A 25,548-nucleotide genomic window follows, 5' to 3' on the forward strand; every position below is an offset into this window, starting at 1 on the left:
AGCAGCCTGATATTTGGCATGTTTACTCATAAGTACAATGGTAAAGGGGCTTACTCCCTAGGAATGGTGTATCAAACTGCATCTAAAATACTTTAAAGATTGATTTTGATGCTTTACTCACACATTGCTGAGATTCATACTATCACCACAGCTCTCTGGGCCCTATTTAATGGGTTGCAGTAGATGTTGGCAGTCATTCAGCCCCCAGCAAAGGGTGGGCAAGCTTTGTCATGTCATCTAAACTCAAGCAGCACTGTTGGAGGGTTATTTGAGGGTTGCTGAAGCACCATCGGACAATGAATTATTCGAGTGTTGTTCCTACTGCCCAGATTCAGATGGCACAACAAAGCATGGCAACCCTGCCGGGGGTTCAATATTCAAAATGGCCACTGGAGTTGCATCGGAACTCACAGTGGTGGAGCAAGTATACACACCACAGCCCACCACATCAGGGTAGTGGCAGGCAAGAACAATCTTGAGACGACCAGAAAAGGAATCAATTCTCAAATCTGTTGTTTGGTGGTGTTTGCACAATTACTTGAAAGGCTATAATATCTGGGTTGAAAGGCTATAATATCCAGTATGAATAACTGGATTTCCTACAAGTTATTCCTTTTTTCTCAGTTAGAGGGAACCTGACTTGTAGCAATATCCTCCCAGAATCTGAAGGTGGCCTAAGCTAACCTTTCTGTCTTTTCCTAGAAAGAACTCCTACCTTCCTCCCTGTCCCAAGCAGACATGCAACTTATTTCTGCTTTGCCTAATGAAAAAATTTCTAACAAATTAACAGCATTCAAGAAAAACAAGAAAAACAGTGCAGAAAATCATTACTAGGTCTCAGCTGACTGCCATAGTTCCCATTTAAAAATGGTAGGACATGAGTTGCACAACCCAGTGGAGCTTTTCCCAGTGATGTGCTTGCAAATTTAGTACTTTGTTTAGTAATTCCTTTAGTGATTATTATAGTAATTTTAACTTCAGCAATTATTTTTCTGCAGAAATTTTTCTGTTCTAAGTCCATTACTATTGCCAATACAATATTAGGCAAGCTTGGTAATTTCAACACTGTAATTAACGTTTTTCAGGTGATTGTCTTTAGCCACCTTGGGAAAGAATACATTTGTTTTTACTGAAATACATGGAGGCCTCATTGTGAAATGGAACTAATCAAAAGTACTAGTGAAACTGAAGGTGCCCTACCAACCTCAGTGGAAGAGAGCTGAGATGGACTGTTGGAACAAATCATGATTCTCAACATATCATACACAATTCTTCAGCTGCTAAAATTAGCTAGTGCAGCTTCCCTGAACTGGTGCCCCCCATGCTGGGAATTGTAGACCAATAAACTGCTGAGTTGCTTGATCGAAAGGTTGACAGGTCGAATTCGCACACGGGTAAGCTCCCATGCTTTGTCCCAGCTCCTGCCAACCTTGCAGTTCAAAAGCACACAAATGCAAGTAGATAAAAAGGTACCACTTCGGTGGGAAAGGTAACAGCATTCCATGCACTTCAGTGTTGTTAGTCATGCTGGCCACATGACCACGGAAACTGTCTGTGGACAAACGTGGCTCTCTCGGCTAGGAAACAGAGATGAGCACCACCCCCTAGAGTCAGACATGACTGGACTTTAATGTCATGGGGAAACCTTTACCTTTATATATGGAGGACTCCAGGTTGAGGAAAGCTGAATTAGAATGTCATCTAACTACCCATCACCTTCTGAACTCAGAAAATTATGAGCATCCAGTCAAGGATGTGAGACATAGAATTTAATTTCAGTTATCTTCATCTATTTTGCCCCTGCTTGCAAGGAGAGGATGAGGCGCCATTTGGATTCCACTTAGCCTGGCCAAGCTTAACTCTTCCCCACCTCTAGAATGCCCCCAAGTCCTGCCCTCAAAGTCACACTTGCAACTTCGGAGCTGCAGTCAGGATAGAAAATATCACACTGGCTCTAAGGGTGGAGGAAATGTGTTTTGTGTTGGGATTCTATCATTTCCAAGGTCAGCAATGGAATCCCAGTCTCTCTTATGACTGCCTGGAACAGTGTTCAGCAACCTTCGTATTGCGCCCTTACAGTGTGACACTCTGGTGTCAAGGAAAGGATGTGCGACTGTGTTTAAATGTTTACAAGTATTCTAACAAAAATGTCTACATCACATTTAGATTACATTACATGTACTTTAGCTTTTTCCTCAAATATTTCAGATCCCATACATATGGTTTGCTGGGACAAAATTGGGCACTAGATTTTAGCTTTACTGTTTATTTTGCTTGTAACTAGTAAACATGCTAAGTTAGATCACTCTCTGGTGATTTTCTAATACAAAGGACTATAGTCAAATTAACATAATTTGCATTGGAAAACTTAGGTCAATACTTGTATCCCAAACTGAGTACAAGCCATTTTGAGTCTTTTCCTGGTAGCATTTCCAGGAAGCCAAGATGTCAGCATGCTTACCCACTGGGAGCCCACAGGAGCTTCCATTACATGATTGTCATGTCAATCATGATGTCAATCCACTGTATCATTCAGCTCAAATATGTCTACATGACTGACAAGGAATCTTTCAGAGCCCTAACTGGAAATACTAACTGGGGATCAACTGCTTGCAAAGGATATGCTCTATAAGCTTCCTGGAGAACTCAGGTAGAAGGGTGCTGTTACCCTCATATCCTGCCTGTGGAATCCTGTGTGCAGAGGATGCTAGACTAGATGCATCCTTTGTAGCACTTCTTATGTTCCCAAGTCAATCCTTGTAAAGAATTCTGTCCTAACATAATTTGCATTGGCCGCAGGCAAACAAACAAAAATATAAATTGCCTCATGTTATTTTGGCTTTAGATAGCAAAGTCTGTCAAAGAAAGGTAGGGGAAGGTCCCCATAAGAAGAGATAAGAACATTAGGCAAGTATGCAGTTAGATGTCCTCCTTCATTGAAGAAAAAGGAAACTAACTGGTAGCATATCTCTAGAAAATATATTTGTGTCTCAGCAGATATTCAAATTAAAGCTTTCCCCCTCACTGTAACTGACATAAATGTTCTTTACATATGCAGTTTTACTGATACAAAAACATCCATTACGGAAAAATCATCCTTGTCCTCATACTGTAAGAATAATCATGCTGAATCAGACCAAAGTTAATGTAATGCAGCATTCTGTTCATACAACGGCCATCCAGCTGTCCACAGGAAAACCCACAAGTAGGATTTGAATGCACCAGCACCCTTCTCAGCCATGTTCTCCTACTATTTTACTGCTATCCTACTTCTCTAATAAATGTACTATAAGAGAATGTTGCATCCTCAATGCCTTGCTCAACCTATTCTTTTATTTCTCAACCCTTCAAAAGAGGTGAAGGCATTTACTAAGTCATTGCAGCCAGAATTTGAAGATGCAAATGCTAAAACAAGCCTGCTATTATATTCACAAAGTATATTGAGATGTTTAAAACTAAGTATGCCATTCTAAAATCAAGGGGTTCTTACTTTTAAATGAAGCATACGATCAATGTCTGCCTCATTATTAGAAACATCCACAGAATAAGGCAAGCATGGTGCACTCGTTTCCAGCTTGACTACATTTTGAGGGTCCACAGGTCCTTCCTCAGGTTCTTCCTTGACTGGATTGGAGTTATACCCAAGAGTATGCCTTGAATAGCTTTCTGCTGAAGCTTGTTTAACGAATCTTGCCAATGGCAAATCTGCATTAGTTAACATTTCTGAAAGTAGTTTCAGGACATCAGTTAGGTCAGTAACAGGAGGTTCAGAAACATTTTGCTGTCTCAAATCAGTGTCACGTCCACCAAGATCAGCTATTACTGAATCAAGGGATTCTGATGCCCTGTCACCTAGAAACCAAGGGTGGGAAGAAAAGAAGAGAAAAGCAGGAAGTTATGCTAAAAGTTGTCTGCCATTAATTAGTCAGCTGACATAGCAATAGATTGGGGAAAACCCTTTCTACACTAACAGTTTGAAGCTCATGAAAAGGGCTGCACTGGCATAAGGAAAGCCTTCTTTTGTATAAATACTGCCACTGTTATATTTACACCCCTCATTCAAGTCCAATGACTTGAAAAGTACACTCACTGTTCAGAAGTTTTACCAGTACACTGATATAAATATTTATAAGTCAATTCAGGCTGAGAGCCAGCCGACATTACTACTATTCTAAAATGCAGTGCAGAGTATCCCTTATCCTCCAGTTAATTTAAAATAACAAGCAGCCAGGTGTCTCACTTCTGTGCTTTCCCTACGTCCATGAAACTGACAAAGTACACTGCATCAGGCAATAAAACCAAAGCTACTTGCTTCACATAAGCAATCCAAATGTTAAGAATGCAAAATGAAGCTTTTTGAGATACAAACATTAGACTGAATTAGATTAAGCTCATACCAATAATCCATTTCCAGCTGTGCTAGGCTGTACTGTGTCCAGAGTAGCAAATCCCTGACACAAATGGCAAGAAAACAGATGAGAAGTATGAGCCAACATTTTTCATAGTAACATGGAAGCTCTTACCTGCATACTGACAAATGTTTTCTAAAGAATTGCTAAGTTTTAAATGTTTCTGTGGGCTCTCTCTTTTACATTCTAGCTTTCGTTTCAGTCGGCTTTCATTTCTGTTGTCCTCTGTATCAGATTCTCTATCTACATTTTTCTTCTTACAGTGAATTAAGTTAATCAGTTCTTTGATACGTTCTTGTTCATAGTCCCCAGGATGACTAGGTTTTCTCTTGGCGATGACTGTTTCGCATTTAGAACCATTTCTTTTGCCACCTTTTCTCTTTGAAAAGTCAGATTCTTCCTCTGGGGTTTCATAATCTGAAACAGGACTGAACTGCTGAAGTTTTCGATTCCCATCCATTATTTTTTTGGCTTTAGAAACAGGGATCTGGTAAGCTTCAGAACCAAATATATAAGCACGCAAGGAGCTCTCAAGGTGGGATTTGTTTTTTGGACCAGGATACAGGAATCTTCTCTCATCCAAGGAGTCTTTATACTTATATAAAATAAATTCTTTATATTTACTATATCGTTTCAGATAGTCATTTATATATTTTTCCACCACATTATTTAAGTCAGGTTTAGGATCTTTACGAGATTGGACATAAGCATAATGCAGTGATTGAATAAATCTTGTAAGTTCTGGCATAACCACATGGGTTTCTTGCATTAATGATGTACTTTCACTTTTCTGTTCATTTTTGTTTGCTGTGTTCAGAATAAGGACAGAAAGAAAATCAAGACGGCAAATTAGGCATTAAGTAAGGAACATAACTTTTAACAATTTTAAACTAACTATTCTGCCTTTTCTTCGCAGAACCTAAGGCTGTGTACACAGTTCACTTTCAGATGCACACCCTGCCATTTTATCTTAGCAACTCTCTGGGGCAGGTTAGGCTGAAAGATGGTAGGGCTCAAGGTAATCTAGCAAGCTTCATAGGTATTTGAAACTTGAACTCCATAGGCTTAGAGCAACACTCTAGGCAGTAGACTTGGCTTAAACTAATGTCAAATAAATAATCAATTTCACAGCCACAAGTGATGTTATAGTTCTATCAGGAATCATAGTTCTTCCCTGCATTTAATGGTATCCCATCATTATGAGAATTATATTTTCAGGCAGCAATTTTGACAGTAAGAGTTCAAACCATGTTTATAATATTTTGAAAGGATACTTCTAAAAATACACAAATGGCACCTAGCACCTTCATATTTGTTGTTTCTCCACAGAAGTAGTATTACTAATGCATCATCATCACCATTATTATTCTAGACTCAAAAGAGAACATCTGATGAGTTCGAACCAAGTCAAAAAAGATGAAATAGTATTTTTACTATCCAAGATAAATGTGTGACAGGCAAAGCAACTGGATTTGATGTGGCTACCTAGGAGCTGATAAAGACATCTGCCAAGACTAACTGGTGAATTGCATCACTGTACATTTTTACATGACTCACTTTTTTAGAGATTGTTCTTGACATTTGAGGGGAAAGCATAATGGATTAAGACCAATGCTTTATTAACAGACTTCTCACACTGAAATTCTTCCTACTCTCCTTCTTCCTGCAGACCCACACAAGTTCTCCAAATCTGCTCTAGAGGGTTCCCTGATTCTCTAGAGCAGAGGAGAGAGCTACTCCATCAATGGTTTCCATCACTCTGCCAGAGAGCCATAATTGCAACAGACTGCCTTTAATCATTACATGATAATCTGAGTCATAAAAAGTTTATTACAAAGTACTGCAAAAGGGGATGTATTAGAATCCTCAGAGGTCTGCGGCAACATATTCACAAGACACTTTTGTGTTACCACTTCTTAAGAAACCCTTTCTGGACCAGAAGTCTACAACAAATGTCACCCAGGCAAATACCCCTTTAGGACAAGATTCAATTATAGAAGACAGTTTTTGTGAGCTGCTGTGAATAGAATACACTCAATTATTTTGATATTACCTTATTAATAAAACAAAATTAACAATAGGTATGGTTTATTATAATATAGCAAAAAATATAACAAAAGGATATAGAAATATAACAAGCATAGTGTGCCCATTAACAGCTTCCTATGAACCTGTAAGGCTCCTTGCCCCTCCTGTTCTTGTTTTTTGATATTTCTGTAATTAAAATAAATGTTTAACTAGGAGGCAGGCATGTTAGAAAGCAAAGCACCAGTCCTAACACCATGTTTGTTTTTGAGAATGCCCAACCATCCAGAAAACAGGTAAGCTGAGTGGTGGTTATATGGAGCATCATGGTGGGCTACACGGGTTGGCAGAGAGTGATGGGAGGCGTTTTGCCTCTGTGTGTACCTTAATTTGCTTGCTTGTTGTGGTGTTTGCCTGTTTGGGTACAAATATATTATTTCTGTTTGCCTGACCTTGTTCTTTTTAGCTGGTAGGTGGGAAGGCTGTGTGGTTTGGTTGCTTTGCTTAGATGTGCAAGTTCTGGTCTGACTTTTGCCTTATAATTTGGCAAGTTACTTTTATTTTAGCCTTACCAGTTTGCCTTTTGGTAAATGGGTGTTTTGCCCACAACAGTAGCCATTTTGTGAATGAGTAATCCTACCCCTATGGTAACTGTACTCACCTACCCAGAAAGGCTGAGGACTGACTAAATACCTCCTTTTTCAAAACTATACCTCCTCTGTCCAAACTCTCTCTCTAAAACTCGCAATCAAATACAGATTATACCCAATCTCAAGGGTATCAACTACTACCTACATACCATCTTACTGATTTCCTTCTTCAAAGTAATATAACCCACCACTTTTGCCAACATGCCCAAATCTACTATTGTTCAAATCCTATTTCTAATAGCATCCTTCAAGAACAGTCCTCTTCCCATTTAACTGAATATTGTTTATTGATCATTGCATTTTAACAATCATTTTACATAAGCTGCACAATAAAGTCTTGTTAGAGCATAACAAAATTTCAAACTATCTCTCAAGGAATCATAGTTGTAGTGTGATTGATATCCACCTTATCTGCAAATACAGGAGGAAGGGGAAGCATGCCTGGTGCATTTCTTGTTTAAACCTGTTGGTTCTCCTGGACTCCACAGCAGCCTTCGATACCATCGACCATGGTATCCTTCTGAATAGGCTGGCAGGATTGGAAGTAGGTGGCAGTGGTTCCGCTCCAACCTTGCCAGCCAATTCCAGAAGGTGGTGCTGGGGGACTTCGGCTCTGCGCCATGGCACCTTTCCATGGAGTACCACAGGGCTCCATCTTGTCCCCCTTGCTATTCAACATCTCCATGAAACCGCTGGGAGAGGTCATCAGGAGGTTTGGGCTGCAGAGTCATCAGTATGCTGATGACACCCAGCTCTACCTCTCTTTTTCAACTAATCCAGGTGAGGCAGTGGCTGTCCTGAACCGGTGCCTGGCCAAGGTAATAGGCTGGATGAGAGCCAATAAACTGAAGCTCAATCCAGATAAGACGGAGGACCTGTTGGTTGGTGATTCGAGCTTCCGGGTAAGTGACTTGGGCCTTGCCCTGGACGGGGTTGCACTCCCTCTAAAGGACAGGGTTTGTAGTTTAGGAGTGCCCCTCGACCTGGAGCTGTCCTTGGAAGCCCAGGTGATGGCAGTGGCAAGGAGATTTCCTTCAGCTTCGACTAATCTATCAGCTGCATCCTTACCTGGAGGAGAACTGCCTAGCAACAGTGACTCATGCACTGGTTACTTCCACTTGGATTACTGTAACGCGCTCTATGTGGGGCTGTCCTTGAAGACAGTCCGGATACTTCAGATGGTGCAAAATAGAGCTTCCAGGATGCTGTCGGAGACTGGTCGTTATTCTCATATAACTCCAGTCCTCTATCAGCTCCACTGGCTTCCCATCGAAGTCCGGGCTCAATTCAAGGTGCTGGTTATTACCTATAAAGCCCTGAACGGCTTGGGACCAGGATACCTAAAGGAAGGCCTTTTTCCCTACATGCCCTCCCACCCTCTAAGATCGGCAGCAGAGGCCCTCCTCCAGGAACCCTCTTTGAAAGAGGTCAGGAGACAGAGTACTCAGAGGAGGGCCTTCTCTGCGGTGGCGCCCCAACTATGGAAAGCGCTCCCTAAAGAGGTCTGCCTGGCAACGTCATTATACGTTTTTCGGCGCCAGATCAAGACCTTTTTATTTGACCAATATTTTAACATATAGTAATTTTAATTGTGCAAGACTTATTTATTTTAAATAATGCTCAGTGTGGAAGAGTTAACTTCTTATTTTATTGAAGACTGAAATAATAATGTAAGCCATCCAGAGATGACAGTAATGGATGGCCTACAAATTTTTTAAATAAATAAAATAAACCAATGGCATCTTTTCATTACTTTATCCCTCAATCATTTCTCATGTTTTTAGCACTGCCTTTTCATATAATCACATTTCTTGTAGCAGATCCTTTTAATTTAATTCTTAATAGCATGAAATGCGTTTAATAAAACATTGTAGAAGTAAGTCTGCAATATTCCCATGTATATCCATCTGGACCTGGTGCTAAGAGATCAGCAACTGAGGTTCTCTCCCATGCCCAGAAAGAAGGTAAGAAAAGTCAGGCTGGTGGGCACAGGATCCTATGGCTGTGAAAAGCACTTCTAACTGGTGTTCAACAGGCTCACCATGGCTTTCCTCTAAGACTACTCTTTGTACTCATTTGTATTTGTTTACAAGTTTTATTCTGGTGGGTGGAATTTTAAATTGTCTACTGTGGCTTTTACTAATAAATTATTTTATTAAAGTGCCTGCTCCAGCCAAGGCACTTTTGAAGCTCTTTAGGAGGAAACAAACTACATGTGGCAAAGAGGTTTATGGAATACAATGACGACATATGAATGCAGAATTTAAACAAGCAAAAGAACGTTTACACTCCCCTTTTCCGTTGCACAAAAGGGGAGCACAAAAGGCAATGTCTCTTACCACAGATTTTATAAAGTTCTTCTCTACTGTGAAGCCTGTCAGTACAAACACAGGGTCTAACCCCCACTTCCTGGGAAATAGGGGAGGGACAAAGCTGCTTCAGTAAGGAAAATGGTTCCATTCTCATAGCAAAAGTAATCCTTATTTACAGAATGAATGGGGACAGGTGAAGGCCACAAGTTCTTGGCATGGCTGCAGGAAACCATCAAGGACTTTGGACAATGGGAAAGTTCATATGCTACCTGCTGAACCTTAATAACTTTCTCATCATTCTTACAAAACAGCCTGTACAATATGCTCCTGTAGTTTTTGTTGCTTATATTTATGGAATCCACATTGCACAATGTGTATTTTACGAAATAGTGTTTTACATCACAAAACCTCACATGATAAAGGACTTTATTCCTCCCAATCTTATCCTCACAACATCCTGTGAGGTAGGTCAGGCTGAGAGAATGTGACCTGTCTAAAGTCACCCAGTGAGTTTCATGGCTGAGTGGGGACTAGAACCCAAATCTTCTGAGACCCCAGCACAGTTCTCTGCACTCTAGCAACCTGGACAAGTATTTTCCCTTTTCTTTTTTAAAGATGACACTATTATGGATCCAACCCCATTTTAGAGAAGCTGTAAACAGTAAGCACAATTACTGGGAAGCAAGCCCCTTTACACATCATACAACTGACTTCTAAACACACACCCTGTAGGATTGGATTGAAAACTTGCAAACTGGTACAGCATTCTGCATTTATAAGTACTCATCTGGGACACAGACAGTTCTGTTCCTTGGCATATTTCTGCATCTAGCCTTTCTTCCCCTCTGGCCTCATACAGAGGGAAGGAAGGCAGACAGTACCTTAATCACTACCCTCCCTGCCATTACCAAAGGAAGGGCCAGTGAAGAAGAGTCCTTTTCATATCTAACACCACAACTATTATACAATATGTGCAGCATGCTGCTAGTGGCGTTTCAAGCTCAGGCACAGCATCTATGACTTGAGAAGCACTGGTTGTGGCTGTTTTCTCCTGGCAACCCAGCAGCCATGTGAACAGCCTCATTCTCATTCCTGCTCCTTAATGACAGTTGCTAGGATGACAATCATGGTCAGTAAATCCCCTGACCATCTCTCCTGCTCATTATCAAAAGGAAAACCAGGATTGCCTTCTCCTCAAGTAGGCTTCCCTTGGTTAGTCTAGAATCCCAGACACTTACTACACCAGAAGTAACATCCTACTTACCAATTAACACACCTCTACATTAAGCAACAAAACTTACCAGAAGTCACTACACCTCTAGGATTCCGAAACAGAAACAGTGCTTGCAGAGTGCGAGGCCTTCCTGTTCGGTTGTCTAGCCAGAAAAAAAAAACACATCATAGAATGGTGACATTGCTCATTAAAAGAAAAAAAAACCTTATGCTGTCAAACAAATAAGAAACATCATACCATATGGGGAAGCCATTTGTTCAGGAGAAAGTAGCAAGAGATATCCTCCGTCTACAAGTGGCTTGATAATAACCTACAAATAGAAAGTTTACACTTTTTTAAAAAAAGCCTTCAACACTAGATAATGAATTTTAAATTTGGAACCCCAATGAAATGTAGAGCAAAATTTCTCATGATATATTGTATTGTCAGTACAGTTAATCACACACAGAGTAAAGTTATTAAGGAATCTGTACTCACTAGTTTATCCATCTCTAGCTTTTGGAGTAAACCTTCCAAATTACTTCCAGATCGCGCCTTTTCCACAACTTCATACAGACTGCAATACATTCCATTCCTGAATTCTAAGCATGGGGAAAGAACAAAGACTGTTAATAAACTGTCTTCCCTGGCAGGGCACAAAGCAATTAAATATATCTTCTGCCTATCAAGGCTTGTACACTTACACTTTCCCTTCTCCTCCTACCAACTGTGCTCCTCAAAAGGCCTCTCTGGAGAGTTGTGAGACCCTTCTAAACAGTATGGATTGGCGGGGGGGGGGGGGAGCTAAGAAAGATGAGGGAGCTACATTGTACAAGCTATATTCTGCTTACAAAGGTGACTCTGCCTGATTTGGAGCAATTTCCCAAACCACTGTGTTCAGAGGGACCCGCAAACCTCAGTAACCATCAGGAAAGGATGGGATGTAGCAGTCTTGGGTGAGTTTCCTTTTTGCCTGGGTGTATTAGGACCCAAACCATTATTATTTAACACATTTTTCTAAGTTGCTTTTTTATTTAACAGCAACTTGCAAAAACCAAAGCAATTTATCATAAAGTTTTGTGTTGCTCTAAAAGTTTTAAATGATCATTTTAAAAGCAAAACAATATATATAAATGCATTAAAAAAACCATTTCCGTATTGCCACTAAAGGTCTTTTAAAATAAAAAAGGGTTGACTTGGTATCAAAATAAAAGCAGCACTGGTACCTCTATCATGGCATTAAGGTTCCATAAACCAAGCGTTATCCACTGAAAAGGCCCCCGCCCAGTGGCCTTGCTCTAACCTCTACTTGGCATAGGTACCTGAAGTAAAGCCTCTGAAGCAGATCTTAAGTTTCAGACAAGGCCAAATGAGAAAAAGATGGTCTTTTAAATACCTTTGTCGGATTTAGGACTTTAAATGTCAAAACCAACACCTAAAATTGAGCATTTCTCAAAACACACTGGGAACAGATTTTTTAAAAGCAGGCAATATAACTGGACTGGCACACTCCAGCTAACAGTTTGGCTGCCACATTCTGAACCAGCCCAAGCTGATGATAATCACTTTATGCCATGTATACTAACTACATCAATAATCCAAAGAATGATCTAGCAGCACATCAAAACTGCAAATATGCTTTTTGTTTGAACCCATCCAGAATGATCAAAATGCATTTTTCCCATGTCACTGAATTATCCAAGAACACCTGATTTAGATTGAATTTCACTATCAGCCCTCACCCAACCCATTACAGACTCTGGGCAGCAGCTGAGCTATCTTCTCACTGGATTTCAATGTATAGAAGAAACAGAATTGGTGTTATCAACATACTGATGACACCTCTCACCAAGTCTTCAGACAACCTCTCCCAGCAACTTTACGTAGATATTAAGCAGAATGGGAGACAAAACTGAACCCTGTGGAACCTCAAATGCCATGTCATCCCCCAGTACCACCTTCTGGAATATACCTGCTTGGAAGGAGCAGAACCAACAGAAAATGGTGTCTCCTAACCATACTTCAGATGGGCAACCTAGAAGGAAGCCATGACTGATGGTACAGAAGGAACAGAACAAAGAGATCAAGACCCAGCAGAGTTGTATTCCCTTTGAGTCTGTTATTCTTTACTACACCATCATCCACTAATCAATGTCATTTTGATGCAAACTGAATATCCTATTAACCTCTCCAAATTGAATACTTCTGAATACTGTCTTCTCTAATTGCCACCAAAAGTTCATATACCTTAGCCTAAAAAGGGAGATCTATGACCAGCAGTTATTATACTGATCTTTGTCTAAAGAAACTTCCTAAAAGAATGATCACATACTTTTAAGATTCAAAGAAGCTGGACACTCTCTTAGAGACATTAATAATTCTCTAAATCAAGACAATTGCCTTCCGTTATTTGCATATCATCAGCTAAAGAGGGCAGACATATGCCAAGCCTTATTCCTTCAAATACATGTAGTTATCCAACATGGAGACCGTTTAGATGGTTAAGTGCTTTCACTTAATTAAAAGAGGTCTTACCTTCCCTTTCTCCTGAATATAGTTCTTTATTCAACACCCGTGGTAAAAATTTCGTCAATTGTTCAATACTCATAACCAAGTCAACATGAAGTTTTTCAGGTCTAGAAGTCAAACAAAGACATCTAAGGTTTCTTTTGCAAAACATTAATCATGTTTTTGCTTAAGTTTACCTCACCTTAAAAAGTAGTACTGGAATTTTGCATAAAGGAAGCTAGGAAAGCTTTGCAGCCTCAAAAAATTAAATTAAATTTCATGCACAGAACTCAATGGGGACCACTGATTTAAATCAAATTTCTTACCAAAACCTTTGTATATATTTCCCGAACAATGATGCAAATTTACAACGATTTAAATTTATACTGATGCAATTTAAATATTTGTATTGCTATATTCTTATACGTAAGCTTAGCATCTCTGTCCCATCATGTATTCTAAGATGGAATGTCTTTTACAATATATCCATAAATGATTTTTCTTTAAATTTTTCATGAGAGTTTTAAACCAGCAGTACAATGTTATACCCGTCCTTTCAGAAATAAGTTTACTCCTTATTCCCAAGCAGATATTTATGAGATTACAGCCTAAGTATGGGAATACCAGAATATGCCCCCTGGCCAATTTTGCATTTTCCCCCTTTACAATGTTGTTCCTTTCTGTTTCAGTCTGTCTTGGCCCAAGCTCATCATCACAAAAACCAAAATAGCGAACAAAAATAAAATAATCTTGACTGATGAGGCCAAAGCAAGGTTTGGCCTTATCAGTTGCAGGGCATCCTAGAACAATTCATTCACATCACTGTTGAACTGGTACAGTGTAAATATTTATATCTCAGAAGATGTCAGATAATGCTTCTTCATAGAAGAGCTTCCTTTAATTCAATGTCTCCAATAGAGACATGTATTCAAGTAACTGCACAGTTAACATGCTTACATTCAGATTATATAATCTTAATTCAGTTATTAAGAGAAAATTAACTATTTAAGAAATCATAAACTACTATCTGGGTGTTAAAAAATTGTATTTTTCTGATTCTTTAACCAATTTTTAAATCTATCCTTCAGTATTATCCTCCTGTCCTAACTAATCCCTCTGCATTGTCTGCTACTCCTCCATCATCATGTAAGCACAGAACACCAATTCCTATCCAGCCTGTTCCTTTGCACATGATTTAGCCCAGGGAAAAAACGGAAAACCAATAAATTTCAAGAAACAACTGTGGACTAGTAGACTGGAAAGAGCCAACTGAGATGAATAAACATATTTGATTGATAGGTCATTCCTTGACCCGTTCTCCATGATCATGGTGGCCCACCATGGCTTGTTTAAGCCACAGGGACACAGAGCCTAGAATTTGAAAGTTCTATACTTTCAAGATCTGCCACAACCTGATGTAACAAATATTGAGTTTAGGGCGGCTTTGGAATGTTTAATACTTACAGCTTACAGGGAAGTGAAGGACGCATTTCTGATTTCAAAGCAGCATGACATACAAGTGTCCCTCTGTTTAAAAGTTGCCCTTTCCATAAGGTGTAACTCGTCTTATCTACATTAAAAAGAATAGTGATCTTTGTAATACATTTTAATGGTGCTTTGAAAATGCCTTATTTTTAAAAAGTCATTAAGAAAATTCATTTAATATATTAGGGTATATTATTACCCTATATTAATGAAATGGTCATGCAGACTAAATTAGAGAAGCTAAAAAATAATCTTGAAAGAGGATTATTTTTAGTTGGGTTATGGAAATTTAATGTGTCACTATCCAAAGCCAAGATATTCAAAATTAAAATACTATAAATACATTTTTATGTATTTAACAACTTGCCCACATAGTCAGAGACAACCAGGAATTTCATGCAGGCCAGTAAGTGAAAGAACAAATCTTGCCACTCGTCCCCTGACAGTCCACTTTGGTTTCCATGCTGACTTGGAGGGGTGAGGGAGATGAAGCCTATCTCTAAGCTCTGTCTCTCTTCCACCAACATCTTTGGTACAGGCTTAAAAAAAATTAAAAAATAAGCCTGCTAATAAAGTAATAATCTGTGGTGGGTAACCTTTGTGAGTTTAGGTACTGGGGTTAGAAATTATTTTTTACAAGTAGAGAAAGTAATTTTTCTTTACACGACAGCTTCTAGTTTATCCAGGAATATATAGCATTTTACTGAATATTGCAAGTAAAATTACATCCTATGAAATGTTTTATTCACTGCCACCAAAACAAGAATCACTTGAAATGTGATTCAACATAATGCCTAAGTCAACAAGCAGAAGGTGAATACACCCTTTACATGATGCATTAGTTTTGCTCTACTCCCATTCATATACACCAAGCATCAAGAAAACATAAAATAATCAATTCAGAAAGTAGCACTGGGTTGGTTTGCATGACACAACAATTTACCCACAGTGGCTGTTATGTGGTCATGGGTTATGGTGCCCTGTGAACCCAGGCATCAGGGATTCTTTGAAGGTTAGACACCCATCAAAAAACTGTAAAGGAAGCCAAGTGTCATCTAAGGGTTGCTTAACCATTAAATATCCCCTGCTGTCTGAGTTCGGACAACACTACAAGCCTGTTAGCTGGATGCCCACAAGCACTATGCATTGGCACCTGACACAATGCAACAGCCTCTGCAAGTAAAGTCCACAGCGGATGCGATGCACGGAGACCACAACAAAGAAACAAAGATACCAAGGACATCTCATCCCCAGCTCCAGCCCTAGTTCCTAACTCTTAATTTTGCTCATCTGAGACCATGACACAGTGGGCATAGTTTTAGCCTTTTTCCTTTGCATAAAATCAGCCATTATAGCCTTCCTTTCCACATTGTAATGAAGATGGTCAAGTCCAGTTTGCTCAAGAAGAGTAACCTCCCCAAAGGAGACCTGTAAATGAAAGAAACCTGTGTAGGATCTTTCACCTGAAAGCAGCTTTTGCTGAAGTTATCTATCTTCCAGTATTTTGTGAAGATATAACCTGACATTTTAATAGCTGTCCTGCAAATATTGTACAAGTGCTACCTTTCATTCTTGCTCTCAGTGGCCTGGTTCAGACGTGACAGTCAAACTATGCTTTCATTGTCAAAACCATGCCTGAAGCCCCACCACCTCTGATCTTACATACTGCCAATGAACTTCCAGATTACAGTAACTGTAATGTGTAAAACACCTAAAATGGGCAAATCATGTTTACTTCTAATCAGGAGCAAACACCATGATTTGAACACTGACTCCATGCAAAATTGTTGGGTTACAGATGGACCCTTATATCTTGCATCAGAACTTTGTCTACAACAGTCAGGATGCTTCCAAAGTTCTGAAGTATTTAGGAGTCTGTCAGCTCCCACCTGTTTATGCTTCTTTCCTCTTGGATCACATTTTCTGGACTGACACTGCCTGATAACAAACAGATCCTTGGAATGGATGGCTTAATGGTTCCTTGGCTCCACACAAGTATTGCCTGAAAAGCAAGTAAACCCTACAGCAGAGGCCAAATTTAAGTCAACACTAGGTTCCAATGTTAGGTTTTTCCCTATATGCCCTCCTGCCTCCTAAGATCAGCAGCAGAGGCCCTCCTCCAGGAACCCTCTTTGAAAGAGGTTAGGAGACAGAGTACTTGGAGGAGAGCTTTCTCTGTGGTGGCACCCCAACCATGGAATGCGCTCCCTAGAGAGGTCTGCCTGGCGCCGTCATTATGTGCTTTTCGGCACCAGGTCATGACCTTTTTATTTGACCAATATTTTAACATAAAGTAATTTTAATTGTATTAGATTTATTTATTTTAATTAGGATAGTTTTATGCTCAGTTGTGGAATAGTTAATTTTATTTAGGATTTGTAATAATGTTGTAAGCCATCTAGGGACTACAGTGATGAACAACCTACAAAGTTTCTAAATAAATAAATAGTTTCTTCTTTTCATCAGATACTAAGTGACTGCTTCCTTAAAGTGTCCAAAATTAGTGTCTGAATAGATGAGAATAAAGTATAAGTCGAATCCAGGTAAAATAGAGTTGCTGTTGATGGGGGACTTGGTGGTCTCCAGCAAAGCAACAAAATGCTAATCTTTTAGCTTTTCTAAGGGACATGTTTGTAGTGCAGGGGTATTCCTGGACCTCTAACATTGCTACTGGATTCTCAAGTGATAGCTGCAACCTGAAAAGAAATTTATCCATTTTAGTCGGTTTCCCAGCTATGCCTCCACTTATCTTATTCATTTTTGGTGACTTGTGCTTCCCTGAAGATGTCAGAGAAAGTGTAGCTGGTACTTAACCTCATCCATTTGTCAACAGGAATACATGGAAAAGCGTATTACACCAGTTCTACTTACCAGTTTGTTTCCAGCCTCAATTCAAAGCACTGGATCTGAACTTTAAAACCCTACACAATCTGAGTCTCAAAGATATGGAGAAAGACCTTCTTCCATCCAACCCTGCTCACTTTAAGCCCAAGCCATATGATCTACCAGAAAGGGAAAAACTGTAATCCACCAGGAACATGGTCTTTTCTGCAACAGCCCTGAGAATAGTGAAATATGTGTATATTCTTCCATGGTTTCCTTTCATATACAGGAAAAGATAGACATTTGGGGATTAATTAACACTTCTTGCTGTTTTTATGACTTTTTGATTAATTGTATGGAATTATTGTAAACAACTTACTGATTGGCAGTCTATCAATACTGTTAACATTTGTTTAATACTATTGAATACTGTTTAATGCTATTGAAAATTGTATAGGCTTTTCCAGAAAGAAAGTTGCATGCTAAATAGAGAAACATTTCAGGGGATCTCCTAAAGACACTGAAACTTGTGGGAGCTAAGGCAAGAGTCTACACATCCACACCTTTGACATAAAGTCATTACTTACTACAGTAACAAAGAGCCATGGTCACTTTGCTAAGACTTAAAACAGCAGAGGTTGGGTGAAAGACACTCAAAAGGAGGCTCTGGAAACTGCATAAGTATGCATCGTATGTAAGAATTCCAGTCAGTGACACGTAGTTTTATTTAATAATTGTATCCTTACCAGTGTTCTTATCCATATTAGACATTTTTGATCTACAAGCAAAACACATACAATTAAAATCAAAAAACAAGAAGTAGTGCTCACCCTCACATGTAATTTCCCACTCCATGTTCTTGATAACTGAACTGCCATGCACTAAATACCTCATCATATACATGTTTTCTTCTCAAATAACCTTGAAGATGGCATAAATGTACACAATTTATACAGTTAACATTTCTGTTACAGAATAACAGAATAGTACCCAAGCTCAGTACAGAATTATAAACTGTAGAGTAGAAATGTTCTGAAACATCCCATGATACCCTTTTACATGTATCACTGGCCTCCAGATGGTATGATTTGAAATTTCAGTTCTTCCAAGATATTAGATTAATTCCTACCAGAGATAGTCCAATCTTAAGCTGCTTTCCATAATCACCAACATTTAAAGACAGAAAATACCATGGCTGGTGTTTGTTTCTTATCAGCCTGGCAATAAATGAAAAAGTAAATTGCACCTGAAATTGACCTTTAAAAAGTCATGCTCAGGGAATTCCCAGGCTTTAATAATTATGTGCACATGCTAGTCATGCCAAGTGTGCACTGCCAAAACCAGATCTATTCAGCTTTTCTTCTCCATGAACTGTCTACATTCAAGCTAATCATTCTAGGAACTATAATGTCGCATTTTCAGAATGAGAATGGATTATTTTTCCCTTGTCATTCCATTTTCTTTTTGTGATACATTTAAGATGGTAAGGGACTTCTTACAGATTTGCTGCTCTGGGGGCCCTTTTAGCTGAAAAGCAATTAAATATGCTTTAAATAACCAAAGACATTTACAACATGCACAATCTAGCAATTGCTACTTCCATTTTCAGTTCCTCATCAAAAAAAAGTATGCATGCAAGTTCATGGCTAGCTAATAACAGTAAGGTTAGCTAATAACTGGAAAGATTAACATTTCAAGTATTTCATAAAATACTACTCCCATATAGCCTGAAGTATGCTGCTGCCTAATCTTGCAAGCTAAGCAGCGTCAGGTCTGGTTAGAACCTGGATGCGAGACTTTAAGCAAGGGGTTTGATCCAAAGGCTTTCTAGGTCCCTTCCAAGTATATAATTCTATGACTATTTTTTAAAATAAACTTTTAACTTACCTTGCTTGAGGCAAATACTTTTGCACCTTTTCATCCTTGTAAGAAAAGGCTACAACAGCATATGGACATACATGTCTTGGTCTTGGTCTGATCTCATCAAAGCCGTATTCATAGAAATAATACTAGAGACATATTCAGAATAAAATAGACTTAAGTCTGCAGATTATTACATATTGTCAGATGATTATTTGTAAGCAATATCACAAACTCATTATTTCACCACTGAAATTAAACTATACTGCTAGTTATGCTGAAAGTTACCAACAGAATGGACAAAACAATAATGCATAGTACAATTTAAAAGAATCTTTCAAAAGAAAATGATAGAAAACAAATTAGAAATGTGCTCTGAGTATGTATTTTCATTAATACTCCTGATTTTAAGTAGCCTTCAACAAATAACATACATTATTGCCGGAAAAGGTTATACTAATACCTTTCTATTATATTAAAACCACAACATTAACTACAAGAACATAACCATTTATATGTAATTCTGTTCAAATAATTGCCATTACTTTACCTGTGTGCGCTCATATGCTCTGTAGGTTAAGACAGAAGTAATTCTATTTGCATTCTTTGAAACATGGCATTCATGCTTTGGTGTAGGATCTAATGCACTTTTAACAGCCAAGTCTGCTACTCCCAGGTTATCATATATAGTCTTCATTCTTCCCTAAAAGGTCAGAAAATGGCTTTCAGAAAGATGACAGATTCAATACATAACACAAAGAGACAAACCCATACTACTTTCAGTCTAATTAACTCACACAGAAAATGGTAACAGCTATATAACTGACATAGCTTTAAAGGTGTACTGGGCAAATTGCTTGAGTAACAGGTACAACAGTAATAACGACTATTCATGATGTCTATATGTTACATGTAGTATCAGAAGAGGTACACTAGCTGCTGAGGAATATAGGAAGGAAGGAGCTTTTGTTCTGCCTGTTGGTTTTCTGAGGACATGCGAACAAAATGCTAGATTAGATTGACGTTGGCCTCATAAAGCTTTTGCAGTTCATTCACAGTACTCAAAAAGTGAGTTTTCATTTAGACTGGTCTCTTCACTTTCAAAAGTGCCATCTGCAAAGCTATTAACTATAATCTCTTTTAAGTTCTGAAAATGGCCTATGGAACTAACATATCACACAAACATTTTAAAAAGACCATTCATTGGTAACAGGTTTACTTTTTAAAATATTGCAATCTGATTTATATAGGAAAAAGCTTTCTTTGAATTGATTTATACCAATTTTCTTAAAGTAACTTAAGAAAAGTTAATGCAACTATCATTGGTGAACTATGAGTGAACACAAAACTTTTATAAGCTTACCTTTATTACTTTGAAAATAATAATATCACCAGTTGCTCTGGCCTCCAAAGGATTGGCTTGCAACAAATCAGCATACTTAGAAAGATATACACCTGCAGGGTAACATTATTAAAATATCAGAACTGTTTACTGATAATATCTAAGCATACTGTAATGGCAATCATTGCAAAATGTGACTTCAATGATTTTTTATAAGTTCAATTAAACTACTGGAACTCTCCTTATCTGAAAGAACAGTAGTGATACAGACAACAAATACATGCAAATATTTAACTGATTATGGTGGTAAAATAGATTTTGGTTAATTTATAGGCTGCTGATAAATTATATAATTAAAACAATGCCACATCAATTAAAACACACCAGTTAAAATGAATTTATCAGTTAAATAACCATCTACCACTTAAAGACTAGTTTAGCAAACCCTAGAGCCAAGATGCTGTCTGAATAACATTGTTTGCCTACCAGCAGAGGGATATTAAAGATGGAGCTAGATGTGCCTGTCTTGCTGTGAAGTTCTAAGCAGGTACAAATAACCACTATAAAAGGACCTCTCTCGTGTGCCTCCAATGGTAGCAGGACAGAAAGAACAGCCTTTTCGAAGCAGGCTCATAAGGGAGAATGTAAAATTTCAAATAGGCTGGTCCCAAGTTGCATAGGGCTTTTTAAGTCAAAACCAGTACTTTGAATTGGGTCTGGAAATGTACTGAAGTCAATGAAACATTTGTAAGAATGAGATTAAGAGTTCCCTATAACTGGGCCCAGTCAACAACTCAGCTGCAACTTTCTGGACCAAAAGAAGTTTCTAAAGAACCTTCAAAAGTACCCAACATAGAGAATATTACAATAGTCCAAAGGAGGTGATATTAAGGCATGAGTGTTCATGGCCAACTCTCCAGGAATCAATGCAACTGGTGCAAAACCTTAGCTATGCAAACACATTCCTAGACATCACTGAAACACAAACGATCGGGTTCAGGACTGAATCAGTCCAGCAGTACACCCCCGCTATGAACTTGGTTCTTCAACCCAAGTTGAGCCACCATTCCCTGATCTACCTTTAGACTGACCAGAAGCAATTCTGCCTTGCCTGGATTAAGTTTGATTTTCTCCCCGTCATCCAATCCATTACCAACACCACAGATTTAACCAGAACAGTGTCCTTGAATTTAGCTGGAGACAGTGACCCAGTAGCACTATCACACATCAAGCCACCATGCCTGAGCTATGGCACATGTGATGATGCAATTTGCCTGGGATGCCCAAACCCAAGCAGCATAGCTCATCCACCAAGTCAGATCATAAGGCTCAGCTGGACAGCAATTATGCAAATCACAGGAAGCATGCAGCACAGCGCACTACAAGCCACAATTTAACTCACAGTATCTTCTTACAATTAGACAAACCAGCTCACAGAGTTGGGTGCCATCAGCATACAGGTCAGACCAAACCTTAAAAAAACCAAACAACCCCTCCAAACAGTTTCATGTATATGTTAAATAGCATGGGGGCAAGATTGAATCTTGCAGGCTACATTGTCCAAAAGCAGTGCCCCAGCACCACCTTCTGAAATCACCATCTGAGGACCAGAACCAACATAAAACAGTGCCAGACAACCAAGAATAGTATAAAAACACCATTGAAAGTTCCAGCAGAACCAATCCTCCTGTTCCATTCTTGGCATAAAGCATCCACTACAGTGACAAAGGCAAGTCTCTGTCCCCAAAACCAGGCTTGAACTAGATAATCCATCTCATCCCAAAATACCTGGAACTGAGATACTGTAACACTATGTCCAAAAATATTATACTGGGGGCTAGCTAGAAATTATCCAATATGGTAGGGTTTAGGGAAGGTTTTTTCCTTTTTTTAAACAAAGGTCTATCCAGGCATAGTGATTAGTTGTTATTCTTACCCACTTAGTCTACCTCCCCTCAACCTGATGTTCTATAACCCAGAAAATCTTACTTCTCCAAAGGATCCTGTCATTATCCTTATACTTCCTTAGGAAGTATAACTGGACAAGAAGCAGATATGACATCCCTGGACCTATACCAACTAAGAAATCAAAGTTGACACACATAAAAGCACCTTTATTTGTAAATAAATGCATAATGGTCAAAAGAGGGTGTCAAGTACTCAACCTTTTCTTGTAATAGACATCTGACCACCCAAAATAGCTCAGTTGTGTCTGAGAAATATAATTTCTTCACTGTCACCTCCACCACCACAGAGTATGCCTTCAAACAAGCTCTAGCCCATGTGCAGCCAGATCTATAACAAGTTTTTATGTCAATGACACTCTTGATGCAATCCCACCAGTTTCATCCCCCATCCCTTCAAAACCAGAGAACTGTACTGGCTCTACTCAAACAAAACAGTGCTTCAAGACCCAATAACTCATCAAAAAGCCCTATGTTTAATTTTGCAAAATTTCTTTTTATACGAAACTTTCTTTTTATACTATGTTACATTTGATACCAGGAAAGTAGGAGCTGAACTTCTCAGTGTGGGGAGAAATAATGATCATTCATATACCTGCACATCTCTAGTATTAGTAACAAAAAGGGATAATTACCCATAGAAGGGCTGCCAAGAACTGTTATCTTGGAATGGCCTACCTGTAGGCCATTTTCACATATGTTTTGCACCTGAAATCAAATATATAGTTTAATAAACATTGAAATTACTATAGTGGGGACAAATGGAATTAGCATTCATGCTTCAGAGATTCTATATTACACTTGTATTGGTCATGAAATGTTTTAATACTGATTGGCTGAACTTATGCAATGCCACAGAATGTCCATAATCACAAAGACAGATGTGGTTGGCCTATCTCTGAATCTGGAAAGTGCTAAGCCTGGAATGCCCAGAAAGTCCAAATACAGTTGACTTTGGACTTAAATACACATTAACCTTATCTTACTAAGTTACAAGATCAGGAACGTAATTTATTTGGGGACATGTTCCTGGCAACCACAAAATATAGCCACCAAGGGTTGCAAAAATCTATGAACCCTGAATTACCTTTTAGGACAGTAGGTACATATTGAATATAATGAAACAGCATTATTTCTATGTTACTATTACATGTTTGATTGCTTAGGTAAAATTTCATTTTGGAGGAGTTTGAATAATTCACAGCAGCACTTTTGAGGCAAAAATGTTCTGTTTTTAAAGCACCCATTAAGTTACATGAGTGTAAGATACCTACACAAAACAGTTTCCTGTTTCCTGTGGAAACCACAGTGCTAGGAACAAACTCATTTCTCCACAATAACTATTTTCTAATTATACAGTCAGATTGTGATATTCTGAATACTGATGTACTTATTCCTAGTAGCACTTTGTTCCTGTGAAGCAGCAAGCTCAGAACTACCTGCATATTTTACACACTTGTGCTGAATGACCAAATGGAATGAAAGACAAATAGCAGCAAGGACTCTCCAGACTACTGGATTTAGGAACTAGAGGAGATCTAGGTCTTCTATCATATATTTTTCATTATTTGACCCAAGCTGAAATATTTCACAAACATACATAAATTGCCTCCTTCAACACAATTACTCTTTAATAGTTAATTCCATAAAACTAAGATTCTCACCAAAGCACGGTCAACCTTCAGGAATGCATATGTTTCAGCCAGTTCTTTTTCTGATCGGCCATCTCTTTTTAATTCTCTTCGTTTCTCTATGAACTTTTGAAAAATATTATTTAAATTACAGGCAAGAAAAACTAGCACATATTATAATTTAAGTACCACAAATACTCTGAACTTATCACATTTGAATCCTGCAGAAAGATACAGTATCAAGAAATTACACAATTTTGTGACTAAGTTATAAGGCAAGACCATCCACAGCAATCATGTCAACTCAGTTGCAAAGAAAGTAAGTCAGATCCATAGCTTGTATGAGTGAAAGACTGCTCCTTCAAGTGATCTATTTCTTACATTTTAATGCAATCTGCATATTTTATGGATGTAAGCTTTGGGGGCCTTTTGAGAAATGAAAAGCAGAAAAGAAACCATTTTGTAAGAAAAATAACAACATCCTGCCTAGCACCTTATAAGAGCCTCTATGGAAGCTGGAGATCCTTCCAAACCACACTGTGGATCTACAGTGGAAAAAGAAAACTGCACCAGACTGGGAGGAAGTACCATGCACAAACAGAACTGCACACTCATACAATGCCTCCACTCAACTTCCAGACAACCTATTCTCATCAAGTCTATTATGTTTGGGATGCTCCCCAGACCTTCTAAAGAGGCTTTTAAAATAAAGCATAAGGACTGTAGGAAGACAGTAAGGATGGAATGGGACATTTTATTTATAAAATGATTCCTACCCTGCTGTTTTTTGGCCTTGTCATTTATCCTTTCAATGTATATAGTACAAGAATGAAAGCCTTAACTTGAAGTACACTTTTTATAAGAAAGGTTATTTAACCATGCTAAGTCAGTTGCAGCTATTTTATTCACTGAAAAGAATACACATTCCCTTCTCATTACAATGAGGTACCTTCAAAATAAAGAGGCATTTTATTTTCAATGGAAAATTTCCTTGGCGCATCACTGTGATTACCGGCAACCCTCTGAATTCCAGTGGAGGGCAGAAAAAGCCAAGGGTTGCATCAATGCTCCTCCTAGCCTTCAAAACATGTGTGTCTGATTTCAGTTGCAGCCCTGCAGCTTCCCAACACTGTCTGCAGGGTCATATTCAGAGCCCCAGCACTGAAGTCCTGCAACCTCAGAGCTGGGACTCAATGTGGAGCCCCTGCCCCACCTTTCCTTGCAGCTGGGCCTACTGCCTCTCTGAGGTTGGAAATCAGAGAGGAGGATATGCTGGGTGGAAGAGGACGTAGGAACAATGGGATATGCCACATCCAAAAGAAGCCC

General features: G+C 38.8%; 1 protein-coding gene across 10 annotated transcripts in view; it reads right to left on the reverse strand.

The window, feature by feature from the left end:
* The window catches only part of TASOR (transcription activation suppressor), an 88,567-nt gene that overhangs the window by 55,104 nt on the left and 7,915 nt on the right, over positions 1-25,548 (reverse strand). For all 10 annotated transcript variants that reach the window (XR_006416708.1, XR_006416707.1, XR_006416706.1 and 7 more), the window contains exons 3-15: positions 24,256-24,348; positions 23,227-23,299; positions 20,649-20,740; positions 19,836-19,988; positions 19,313-19,434; positions 18,172-18,203; positions 14,582-14,687; positions 13,145-13,245; positions 11,108-11,211; positions 10,868-10,940; positions 10,698-10,772; positions 4,524-5,216; positions 3,491-3,852 (exon numbers count right to left, since the gene is read on the reverse strand). Coding sequence is in view for 4 of the 10 variants with exons in the window: in XM_044451351.1 (XP_044307286.1) it covers positions 3,491-3,852; positions 4,524-5,216; positions 10,698-10,772; positions 10,868-10,940; positions 11,108-11,211; positions 13,145-13,245; positions 14,582-14,687; positions 18,172-18,203; positions 19,313-19,434; positions 19,836-19,988; positions 20,649-20,740; positions 23,227-23,299; positions 24,256-24,348 (2,079 nt within the window). In the remaining 6 variants the exon portion in view is untranslated. The remainder of the gene's footprint in view (positions 1-3,490; positions 3,853-4,523; positions 5,217-10,697; positions 10,773-10,867; positions 10,941-11,107; positions 11,212-13,144; positions 13,246-14,581; positions 14,688-18,171; positions 18,204-19,312; positions 19,435-19,835; positions 19,989-20,648; positions 20,741-23,226; positions 23,300-24,255; positions 24,349-25,548) is intronic.

Source organism: Varanus komodoensis, unplaced genomic scaffold (genome assembly GCF_004798865.1).
Source record: "Varanus komodoensis strain SLA01 unplaced genomic scaffold, ASM479886v1 scaffold6_2, whole genome shotgun sequence".
Classification (NCBI taxonomy): domain Eukaryota; kingdom Metazoa; phylum Chordata; class Lepidosauria; order Squamata; family Varanidae; genus Varanus; species Varanus komodoensis.